Genomic DNA, 12,391 nt, shown 5'->3' with positions numbered 1-12,391 from the left:
TATAATGTGTCGAAATGTGTCAAAATTCTCTACTTTTGAGAAATAACGTGTCGCCGTGTCGTGTGTCGAGTGTCCGTGTCGGTGCAACCTAGATTGTGATTGGCTCGAATAGACAAGGCAGATTAATATTTGGATGAGCCATTCGAATGTTTTAATAAGTTTGTGTATTGAGTCTTAATACTCCTATTGTAACAAGACGTGACATGCTGTGCTTGATACACTATTCGAAAATCTCCTATAATCTCCCCCTACTTATTTGGAATATCATGTGATATTATATGATTTGATTTTGTTAGTTGTAAATTAACTACTGACAGAAATTAGGCGCTAATTAGGATTTATACCTAAAATAGGTTTCTCATCTAATTTAGGTCCTCTATTCTTACGTATATACATCTTGTAATTACTTGATGATAATAAGAAAAACATAGATTCTTTTCTACATGGTATCAAAGCTTAGTTTTCTAATTTGGTTTTCCTACCTCTATTTCTTTTCCCACTACCGCTGCTTCATTGCAGCCTATGTTTCTTTTTCCACTACTACTGCTTCATTGTAGCTATTTTTTCAACCTTATTGCTACTGTTCTGTTTAAGCCTTATTGTTGACTTAACCACCCTTATCGTTGTCCTTGAGTTATATAATAACCACCCTTGTTACTTGATCCCTTCTTAGTCTCTTGCTATAATCTATCCTTTCAAGTTATCGAATGGAAGATTTGGGGAAGGTTATCTCCAACCAAATTGGGTCCTCTCTTCAAGATCAATCCAACTTATTGATTGAAGATTTTCCCAGCATGGAGTACCGATTGGATGGAATAAATTATCTTCAGTGGGCATAGATTGTGAGGACATTTCTTAAAGGAAAAGGGAAGCTCAGTCATCTAGAAGACATTGGTCTAGGACAAGGTGATCCTAAGTTTCAGATGTGAGACAAGGAAGATTTCTCAATTATGTCATGGTTGTGGAGCTCGATATAACCTGAAATCAACAAAAACTACATATTTCTTCCTACTGTCAAGGACATATTGGAGGTTGTTCATCAATTTTATTCAAAAGTTCAAAATGCAGCAGTAATACATGAAGTCAAGACGAAGGCTTCAACAACAAAACAAGTAATCATTTTGATATGCAAACTTTGATCATATTCAAGTTCAGAATCTCGGAAAGAAGTCACTCGTGGTTCTTGAATGAAGTTTTTCCTACTGTAAGAGGAGAAGAACATCGAAGAACTGTAATGATTGAAGACCAACACACGAAGGATCTGCCATAAAAGCAATTAAGGAGGAAACAAATCTTGACAAAAACAAAAGATTGGATCCGATTACGACAATGGGCATTGAAGGTTTATGGTGCAGTTTTTGCAAGAAACCATGCCATAAAAGAGAAAATTGTTTCAAGCTTCATGGAAAAACACAAGTGCTCAACAGAGCTAAAAGATGTCATAAGCACACATGACTAATGAAGGTGAAGCTGCCCCTATGGACCAATATTGACTTGTTAATGAGGAGATATTTAACAGAGAATAAGTTGATAAAATCAGGGCTATCCTTGACTCCCTATCTAAGTCTTATGATATGTGTTCACTTGTCTAGTCAAATGCATGTCTAATTTTTGAAAACTCAAGAGCAACCAATCATTTGACACATGATTCCACTAAATTTGAAACTCGTAAACCATCACCAAGAAATATGAGTATTACCATAGTAGATGGATCTCCTGTTATCGTAGTTGGCCAAGGAACCATAACTCTAAATCCCTTGCTTAAACTTGACAACGTCCTTCATGTTCCTAAACTGTCCACCAATCTCCTTTCCATTAATCAACTTACCAAAAATCTGAATTGTAAGGTATTTTTTTCTATTAATCATTGTATTTTGCAGGATCTGAAAAATGGGAGGATGATTGGATTTGCCAAAATGGGCTCTACTATCTTGAGGATTTGAACATAACTAGTTGGTCTCTTGGGTGTTATAGTACCTCTTGCAACTCTTGTAATCCTATCCACTCATCTCATATTTGGCTTCATCAATTTCGATTAGGACATCTATCATTTAGTCTTTTTAGGACTATGTTTTCTTCCATTTTTAAAGATGTTGCCATTTAAAATCTTCATTACGAAGTTTGTGAATTTGCAAAACATCATTGTGTTTCATTTCCTTTTAATAATAATGCTACAATTTCAACACCATTCTCTCTTATCCATACTAATGTGGGGAGTCCATCTAAAATTGTTCATTTTACAGAAGCTAGATGGTTTGTCTCTTTTATCGATAATTGTATTCATACTACATGGCTATATCTTATGAAAGACAAATTTAATGTTCAATCTATTTTTCAAAACTTTCATAAAATGATAGTCAATCAATTTGGGGTGTCAATTAGGAGACTTAGGTTTGATAATGGGAATGAATATTTCAATCAATAACTTGATCATTTTTTCCAAACTCAAGATATTATTCATGAGTCTTCCTATATTGATACCCTTCAACAAAATGAAGTAGCTGAAAGGAAAAATAGGGCATATCCTAAATGCTACTTGGGCTCTCCTCCAAATGTTTGTTCCAAAGCATTTTTATAAGGAAGTTGTTTTAACTTTAACATATCTCATTAATCGAGTTCCTTCCAAAACCTTAAAAACTTACAACTCCTGCCTACCTTTTGTCCCGATGTTTCCCATAAATATCACGTTTCCCTTCGGGGCTTCGGCCGTGTTGCATTTGTGTATATCCATAATTGCAACCAAAACAAACTCAATCCTCGTGCTCTAGAGTGTACTCTAATACTCAAAAAATTTAAAAATGCTATGATTCTTTAACACGTTGAGTTTTTATATCTATGAATGTCATTTTTAATGAAAATCAATCATTTTTTCCTTCCTCCCACTATCTTCAGGGGGAGACTCCTAATGAAGATAGTGCATTTAAACAACCGCCTCCGCTACTTAGTGCATTGTCTAATCCAACTTCGTCCCCTTCCCCATCTTTGTCCAGTCCTAACCCTCTTAATCCACCCAATCCTTCATCAAGTCCATCAAGTCCTCTATCCAATCATAGTCTCCTATCAAGTCCTTTGCCTAGTTCATCATCATCTTCATCGGAAAAAGTACCAAAATAGTCCTAAACCTTTTGTATTGGTACAAATTTAGTCCTAAAATTTTCAATTTGACCAATTTAGTCCTAAACCTTTTTACATTAGTACTAATTCAGTCCATCCAGCTAATTTAAGCTTGAAATTGTTAACGTGGCCGCCGGCGATCTTATGTGGCACCATGTGGACAAATTTTTATAATTTTTATAATTTTTATAATTATTTTTTTTTTCTCTTTTTTTTTTTCTTTTTCTTTTCTCCTTGGCCGGTGAGGTCATCGGTCGCCGACCATCGCTGGCCACAGACTAGTCGAGGCAAGGGGCGTCGTGCCTTCACTAGCCACTGGCGAGGGCGTCGGTCCTCGCCTAGATCCAAGTGAGGGCGTGGCGGCCCTCACTCGTGGCAAGCGAGGGCGCGGTGGCCCTCGCCCAGATCCAAGTGAGGGCGCGACACCCTCATCCGCCACAAGCAAGGGCATCAAGCCCTCGCCCAGATCCAGGTGAGGGCCACGACAGCCTCGCTCATGGTGGACAAGGGTGTCATGCCCTTGTCGGATCTGGGCGAGGCCCTTTGCACCCTCATCAGCCATAGGCGAGGGCCGTTACGCCCTTGCCTCGACCAGTTTGTGGCTGGTGATGGTTGGCTGGTTGACAACCTCGCCAGCCAAGGAGAAAAGAAAAAGAAAAAAAAAAGAGAAAAAAATTTATAAAATTTGTCCACGTGACACCACATAAGATCGTTGGCGGCCACGTCACAATTTCCGGCTTAAATTAACCGAATGGATTGAATTGGTACCAATGTAAAAAGTTTTAGGACTAAATTGGTCAAACTAAAAAGTTTAGAACTGAATTGGTACAAATACAAAAGATTTATGACTATTTTGGTACTTTTCCCCATCTTCATCTAGTCCTCCTAAGAATGAACCAACCAAATTGCAAGTTCATTCAAGAAGAATGAAGCTCAATCTAGAACTGGATCAAGTCCCATTATCCAAACCATTATTAGGAAATGAAATGACTCACCATTCTCCTAATGAACCTGAGTTAAGTGATTTGAATTTACCTATTGCCTTGAGAAAAGCTATCATGAAATGTACCCAACACCCTATCTCCCAAATTGTGTCATACCATAGACCATTTACTCAACACAAAGCCCTCTTGATTAAATTACTATTCCTAACTCAATACATGAAGCTTTTGAGGATAGGAATTGGAGACAAGATATAACGGAAGAAACGAATGTATTGAAGAAGAATGATACATGGGAAGTTGTGACTTTACTCAAAGGTAAGCAATCGGTGTGATGTAAATGAGTTTATACCTTTAAGTACAAAGTTGATGAGACCTTGGAAAGGTATAAAGGAAGGCTAGTCACAAATGGTACATCCAAACCTACTGTGGATTATCAAGAGACCTTTGCACTAGTAGCAAATATGAATATAGTACGAGTGCTACTTTCTCCTGCAACTAATTTTGGTTGGTCTTTGCAGCAAATTGATGTGAAGAACATGTTGTTACACGAAGATTTGGAGGAGGAAGTCTTTATGGAGCCTCCACCAGGTTTTGACAAGGACTTTGGAAACAATAAGGTGCATTGGCTTAAAAATGCTCTTTACGGTCTCAAACAATCTCCAAGAGATTGGTTTAGAAAGTTCACAGAGGTAATGCTTGAGATGGGTTAAAGCAAAGTAGAGGGGATCGCGCCTTGTTCATCAAACATTCAAATTAAGATATGATAATAGCTCTATTTGTATATGTAGATAATATAGTTGTGATTGATAATGATGGAGCTGAACAAAAGTCTCTTAAGAATAGTCTTGCTCAACAATTCGAGATCAAAGACCTTGGAAAATTGAGATACTTCCTTGGTATTGAGGTGGTCTACTCTACAAAAGGTATTTGATTTCCCAAGGAAGTATGTACTTGATCTTCTCAAGAAAATAGGATGTCTCAATAGCAAGGCGGTGAGCACTAACATTGATGCAAACCATAAAATAGATGGACAGGGAGAGAGTGACATAGTTGATAAAGGGAGATATTAAAGGTTAATAGGAAGGCTTATTTATGTCTCATATTAGGCCAGCATAGCTTATGTTGTGGGAGTCGTAAGTTAGTTCATAGATGATTTTAAGAAAAACATATGCAAGCTATCTATTAGATTCTTCACTACCTCAAAGCTACTCCTAAAAAAGGTATTTTGTTTAAAAATGGTGACAAGATGAATCTTGAAGCCTATATTGATATAGATTATGCAGGGTCACCAAGAGATAGAAGCCCCACATCTAGCTATTACACTTTTTTAGGAGGAAATCTAGTGCTAAAGCTAAATTAAGGACAATGGTGAATGGGATATGTGAACTTTTGCGGCTCAAGATTGTCATTGAAGACCTCAAAGTGGAACACAAAAGAACTATGAGACTCTATTGTGATAATAAATTAGCAATCAACATTGCTTGCAATCTGGTTCAACATGATCGAACCAAGCCTATTGGGGTAAGGAAAAGTACCAAAATAGTCCTAAACATTTTTATTGGTACCAATTCAGTCCTAAACATTTTCAGTTGGACTAATTTAGTCCTAAATTTTTTTACATTGGTACCAATTCAGTACATCCGGTTAATTTAAGTTGGAAATTGTTGACGTGGCTGCCGACGATCTTATGTGACGCCACGTGGACAAATTTTATAATTTTTTTAAATTATTTTTTTCTTTTTCTTTTCTCCTTGGTCGGTGAGGTCGCCGGTCGGCTGACCATTGTCAGCCATAGACTGGTTGGGGTGAGGGCATTGGCCCCATCCCAGATCTAGGCGAGAGCCGTCGCGCCCTCGCTTGTGGCCGACAAGGGTGCAGAGGCCCTCACCCAGATCCAAGCGAGGGCACGATGCCCTCGCCCGCCACGAGCGAGGCCGTCGTGGCCCTCACCTGGATCTAGGCGGGGGCCGATGCCCGTAGGTGGGGCCGACGCCCTCACCAATGGCCAGCGAGGGCGCGGCGCCCCTCGCCCTGACCAGTCTGTGGCCGACGATGGTCGATCGGCGGCGACCTCGCCGGCCAAGGAGAAAAGAAAAAGAAAAAAATAATTTTAAAAAGATATAAAAAATTATAAAATTTGTCCATGTGGCACCACATAAGATTGTCGACGGCCACGTTAGTAATTTCTGGCTTAAATTAGTCGGATGGACTAAATTAGTACTAATGTAAAAAGGTTTAGGACTAAATTAATCCAATTGAAAAGTTTTATGATTGAATTGGTACCAATACAAAAGGTTTAGGACTATTTTAGTATTTTTCCTTATTGAGGTAGATAGGCTTTTTATAAAGGAGAAGCTCGAATTTGGTTATTTCATACTCCTAGCAAAGATTAGCTTGCAAATTTACTGACCAAAGGCCTACCAGTGTCAAGATTTTGAGAGATTATGAATAAGTTGGGCATAGAAGATATTCGCTTACCAACCCGAGAGGAAGTGTAGGAAAATCTCCCATAATCTCTCCCAAAATATTTGAAATATTATGTTATATCATGTGATTTGATCTTAGTAGCTATAATTTAGCTACTTAGCTACCGACAAAGATTAGGGGCTAATTAGACCACCGCCCGCAGCGGCAGGCTTTGGGCTCTCTCCCCCTCACGAAAGGGAGAAGTTCGAACCCCAACATTGTTGTTAGGGATTCTTAAGCAGGGTTTATGTCACGGTTGCCAACTGGCGGCAGTCCCTCTAGTCTCAAAAAAAAAAGAAAAAAGATTAGGGGCTAATTAGGATCTATACCTAAAATAGGTTTCTTACCTAATTTAAGTCATCTATTCTTGTATATATACGCCCAGTAATTATTCTTGTATATATACACCTAGTAATTACTCAACGATAATAAGAAAAACACAGATTCTCTTCTACACACTCTTTGACAGTGAAATAAAGCATATGTAGAAAGTCATCTGCACAACGCTGTGCGGTAGTAGCCATTAATCCCGTAAGCAAGGCAAACTTCAGTTTTACAAAGCTGTACAGCTTCATTTTTCACACCCACATAAAGATGAGCCGGAGAAAGATACATAGTTACGTATTCAAGGTAAAAACTGGAAGAGGATTTTCAAAAGACTTCTAAGAGCAATGCTCCGGTGAGAATCATGTAAGTGAGCTGATGATACCTAACCAGTCAATAATCAGTAACCACGAAAAATGACCCATGGAAGAGTCTTCAATGCCATGCAAGATGCTCCACAAGAGGCGATGGAATCGTTCAATGTATCCGAGGGGAAAAAGATCCCGAGGTGCACTGATGCAGAGTACAGTACATCTCAGCATCTGAATTATTATTATTTTCTGTTTTGCCCACATGACATGATCCGAAGATCCAATAACTCAAAGCGGGATGGGTGCACATGCGCCCCAATGTGCCCAACAATAACATATCAAGGAGCCACTGTTTATGAACTCAGCACAAATACAGTCGTCGTTATCGGTCAACATTAGAAGTCTTCCAATCTAATGCAAGCCAGACTCGAGGGAAAAACCTCCAGCAAGTATAAAAGTGCATTCACAAAATAAGAAATGCTCCATCCTTGCGACATTGCCATATGTGATTGGAGGAAAACAGCATATAATCTCAGTCACTGGATAGCATTTTCCATTCAATTACTTTATTGAAGAAAACAAGGAGAAGCAAAAGTATTGTCAAACTAACTTCCTTCTCCATTCTTTCAACAATTGATCAACCATTTGAACAGAATCTTGTCTCAGATGAAGTTTCTGACATCCAAGGACTTCACATCAACCATTTCCTCATCCTTAAATTCTTCCCTGAAATGAAACATAGATAAAAGTTACTGACAAATAAATTTTCAAAAGGTTTTACAATAATTGAAGTTGCACCTAATTCATACTTCTCCTCAGCATAGGCTATCTGAGTCGAACAAACCTATGCTTACAAAATGTAACTGTCATTTAAAAGAAATTGCTGTAGATAATGATGTTTTCCAGATAAGTTAAGACCATATGTTCTTTCAGCATTTTTTTCTATTTGCTTTCAATGAATCTGTTCACGGACTAAGGATTCATTGATTTCGCATAAAATGAATGATATAGAATATTTTCCTCAAAATGATAGCTTCTAATAACTAACAAATAAAAAAATGCTTTCATTATCGACAACAATTTAAGTCTGAACATTTTTGTGGATGATAAAAAAAATTTCATTCATTCATTTTTGTAAGCAATATCAGCCATCATGTTTAGAAAAATATTTTGCAAATCGTTCATGTTATGTACAACAAACGGAGCCTAAGTATAATAATGATTTCCATATATTCTATCTTTAGCAAACAATAATAAAAAATTGAACATTTCCAGGTACAATGTTCTCAAGATACTCAAGCAGGGCCCCAATCAGTTTATTTAAACAAAGAAACTGCACCCTACACACTGATTCGCCTCAATGATGAAAGTACAGAAATACTTGCCTCTTCTTCTGAGTTTCCATAGCTTCAAGAGCATCTTTCTTCAACTCCTCCAATTGTGCTTTGGCAATTTTAAGTTCCAACTGCTCCTCATACTTTGGCAGATCTTCCCTTTGGATTCCAAGCCTAGCACAAGTGACAGAAAAGAATGTCATAAGCAGCACGTCATGACATATAAAATAACGTCATGAGTAGCACATCAAGCTGAAGAAGCTAGATATAAGCAGAGAAAAAAAGGAAAAGCATTGCATGATAGTGGAAAACTCGAACTCAACAAACAATTATCAAACTTTCTCACATAACCACAGTCAGAATTGAGTCAAATTCAAAGGGCAGACTAAGAGCCTAGCACCCATGCTATCAACTAGTATTTTGAATCCGGCAAGTAAACTTGCAGAAGAGATATAAATTGTCTCTAGGAGAGATCCTTCTACGATTTCCAAGTAAAAAATGTTAAATCTAGCATAACAAATGATTCAGTCTCTTATGTTAACAGAGTAGTGCTTCAACTATATATTATGTCATCCTTCGGTATACCTTCAGTTGGGATCAAATATCAGTAAATGTAGGATGCAATACTATTCTCATTCAAAATCAATCCTTGTGCACCAATGTAATAATACTACCAGCACGGGAAATTATTTTTAGCTAACCACTCCCAATTAAAATGTCAAGCCAAAAAAATAAAAAATAAAAAAATTCGAGACGCTTGGCCAAATAAATCCCATCAAATTGAGATTAGTTTAATTCTGGAAATGCATAATTGAACAACCACATCCTGTTGAGATATACACATACACACAAACATAATGCAATTTAAAATACACAAATAAGGGTTTTGAAAATATACCTAAACTGAAAGCTACCATCAATATGCCACATTATTTAAAAAAACCAAAAGATAAGACCTAGCAACACAAGTACTTACTTCTTATTGACCTTATCAAACTCTGCCATGAGAAGAGCCATTCCTTTCTTGTCATTTCTCATAAGGGGCTTCTTAATTTCCTTTTCAACTTTCTCCAATGCATCCATCATCATTGCCTCTGCGCCAAGGTCATCAGTAAGACCTCTCCTGCAAAAAGTATTGGCTTTAAGTACTCACTAAAAATAAGGATCGGAAACAACTCATTTTCACAAAATGTATAAGCATATGATACGAGCAGACATAACCAGAGCATTTCATACAAATCCAGAACTAGTATGTTGTAAAGTTCCGTCCCCAAAATAAAAATAAAAATCGTAGTATAGTAAATAGCTCATGCGTAAAATTCTGGACCATTAGAGAAAGAAGCTAGGCACAGGCGTTACAAAGTTACAAAAACTTATAAAAGCAAGCAGTACATATCAAAACATACTTGATCCGAATCTCCTTCAAAGTCAGAAGATATGTACGGGCATCTGGTATGTCCTGCGTACGTGTCTGAATTGTGTATTGGATCCTTTGTGATTCTGAGAACAAGTCTGCCCTGTGGGATAAAAGACCAGGTCTAATCAGTTCATTAAGAAGTTCCACCACTAACCAACTGCTCCATCTCCATTTCAAACATCCACAAATAAAATGAGACAAATTGAGAAATAGTAGAAGCATCTACAATCTCATCCAAGACCCAAAAAGCACATTCATACAAAACTCTCTTACATCCAATGAAATAGATCAAAGGGCAATGCTCGAAACATGAGGCAAGAGAAAGCTGTTGCAAGGATAAGCTGAAAAGGCAGCAGAAAGATTACTTCTCTCTTACTGTCTTCATGACCTTCGCGTACTGAGCCACTGCAGCTGGATCTTCAGGAGCAATGGTAATTTTTTCCTTCCTGAGAACTCCAATGGCGGTCTCAAACTTCTTCTTGACCTCCAGAAAGATATTCTTCAACATCTCTGTTTTAACAATGACCATTTCAGTACTCTGTCAGTGATAAGCCTTGGTTCTGGGAATTCTCACCTCAACAATAGAAGCATGAAAGTATATCCAAAATTAATTTTACTTCATTTCTACAGCTATTTTCTCCAGGTGGGTTCCCACTCGGAAGTCTCAAGATAAGACCTCAGTCAGACCAATGATGTTATTGGGGAAATTATGCTCATGCAGCACTTATCATTTGCATCAGCAAGAACTTGTGTAAGGTTATATGCTTCATACTTTACAGAGTGGAAGAAGAGCTTAAGAAGTACAAGAAGCTTGTTCTTTCTTTTGACCTCAAAAAGACGCGGCATTTGTCAGCAAACTAATGATAACTAACTAAATGTCCATGAAAGACACTGATGTTCACCGAAAATGCAGCAGGACAGGCTAAAGTTTACGACGACACTCACCGTCTCCCTTGAGGGCAGCAGGAGCAGCTTCTTTGGCAAAGAAGCGGACAGGGACAGCATGCTCCCGCAGCAAAATTGTCTGAGTACCGCATAACTGAGTGAATAAAAGCAGAAGCGCGTCAAATTAAACAATGCCCACCGAGAAATCGACAAATCTATCGAGAAACTAAACAGTGGTGCGAAATGCGCAGAAGGCTACCGCTAACAGACCACAATACGACAGCCATTTCCATCCAAAGTAGACACGGCGATATCAAAGTCGCTGTCTTTAACTAAATACAGTGGGAAAGAAAAGCCTCCCAATGCTAATCATGTGCTCTAAAGTCCGTCAGCAACCGAAAGGAACATTGAGGAAGAAGCTAAAAGCCAAAACTTCAGGTCGATTACGTCCTAGTTACCGCATAGATCTATCCAAGCCCACAGAAACACAATCGCCGAATCAAATCGCCCCGCAACGAAGAGCAACAGACAAGAAGCGCTCTAAAGCGGCACGGATCATCAGCAACCGCCCGAACGGAAAGCGGCGACTTCGCAGAACGCAAAATTCCCGATCTCCACGGCCAACGTAGAGCGCCATCGGCACAACCCGTCTCCCCACCGATGAAGAAAACCGAGCGCGGCGTTTCGCCTCGGAATCGCTCGACCCTAGCGAAATTGCTAGCGCCCAGATCAAAGAAGCCCCCAAAAAAGCAATCGAGCGGAAATTCGCGACGGCATTGGACGAACGGCGAGAGGGGGGAAGGCGCGCGGATCTGGAGGGAGGGGCTCCTCACCTGCCGGGACTTGGAAACGAGGCGAGAAGCGAGCGCCATGATCGCCTTCTTCTGCTGCTTTCTGTGCTTCTGCTTCTGCTTCTGCTTCGTTCGTCAACCAGAGAGAGAAAGAGAGAGAGAGAGAGAGAGAGAGTCGTGTTTTTGTAGGGTTTCGACTTGCTTTTGTTTTTGGTTGTGATTGCGGTGGTGGTGGTGGTAACTCTACTGACGGTCTCTGGTTACCCGTCTCCAAGGTTGACCACAGTTAGCAGAGGAAATGACACTGATTAATTAAGGTAGAAAGTAAATATAAAAATTTATAGAAATTTGGAAAAATGACACAAATGGTTACGGAATTTTAGTATAATGCGCACTATTGTCTTCAAATTTTTAATTTGATCAATGGAGAATGTAATCTCTACATTTTTAATTTATTCACTATGATTCCTGATTCTTTTGTATATGTTCAATTTAATTCTTGAACTATATAAAAATGTTTAAGATTGTCTCTGATATTGAATTAATGGAAAAATTATATTGAATACTTTCATGTAGTTTGAGGATTATATTAAACATGTAATAAAAGTCCAATGCTAACATTAAACAAATTAAAAGTTTAGAAACCATATTGAATATTAAGGGAAAGCGCAAAATCCACATTAATAGTTTAGAGACCATTTGTATATTATGCCAAAATTTATAAATTATTTGTGTCATTATATCCAAATGGATAATTGCCCAAAAGCCTCTAAAATTAACTACCAAATGAGATTGATGGAAAACT

General features: G+C 38.4%; 1 protein-coding gene across 1 annotated transcript; it reads right to left on the bottom strand.

Moving 5' to 3' along the window:
- Positions 1-7,331: 7,331 nt before the first annotated feature.
- LOC104415839 (probable ATP synthase 24 kDa subunit, mitochondrial) lies at positions 7,332-11,798 on the bottom strand. The gene is made up of 7 exons (XM_010027217.3): positions 11,629-11,798; positions 10,856-10,949; positions 10,276-10,420; positions 9,900-10,010; positions 9,470-9,616; positions 8,545-8,667; positions 7,332-7,885 (listed from the first exon to the last, which is right to left on the bottom strand). The coding sequence occupies exons 1-7, from the start codon at positions 11,665-11,667 to the stop codon at positions 7,822-7,824; spliced, it is 723 nt and encodes a 240-aa protein (XP_010025519.1). The 5' UTR covers positions 11,668-11,798; the 3' UTR covers positions 7,332-7,821.
- Between the last annotated feature and the right edge of the window lie 593 nt (positions 11,799-12,391).

The sequence above is a fragment of the Eucalyptus grandis genome, chromosome 8, assembly GCF_016545825.1.
Source record: "Eucalyptus grandis isolate ANBG69807.140 chromosome 8, ASM1654582v1, whole genome shotgun sequence".
NCBI classification, from domain to species: domain Eukaryota; kingdom Viridiplantae; phylum Streptophyta; class Magnoliopsida; order Myrtales; family Myrtaceae; genus Eucalyptus; species Eucalyptus grandis.
Note: the sequence above shows the minus strand (reverse complement) of the source record. Positions and strands in the feature narration are given on the sequence as shown.

What these genes read in the sequence shown, in the direction of transcription:
- LOC104415839 (XM_010027217.3), bottom strand. Translation starts at nt 11,667, where the DNA reads ATGGCGCTCGCTTCTCGCCTCGTTTCCAAGTCCCGGCAG. An exon ending in TTGAAGGAGATTCGGATCAA is followed by an intron (nt 9,617 to 9,899) that starts GTATGTTTTGAT and finishes TACTTTTTGCAG; the next exon opens with GAGAGGTCTTACTGATGACC. An exon ending in TTTGATAAGGTCAATAAGAA is followed by an intron (nt 8,668 to 9,469) that starts GTAAGTACTTGT and finishes CACTTGTGCTAG; the next exon opens with GCTTGGAATCCAAAGGGAAG.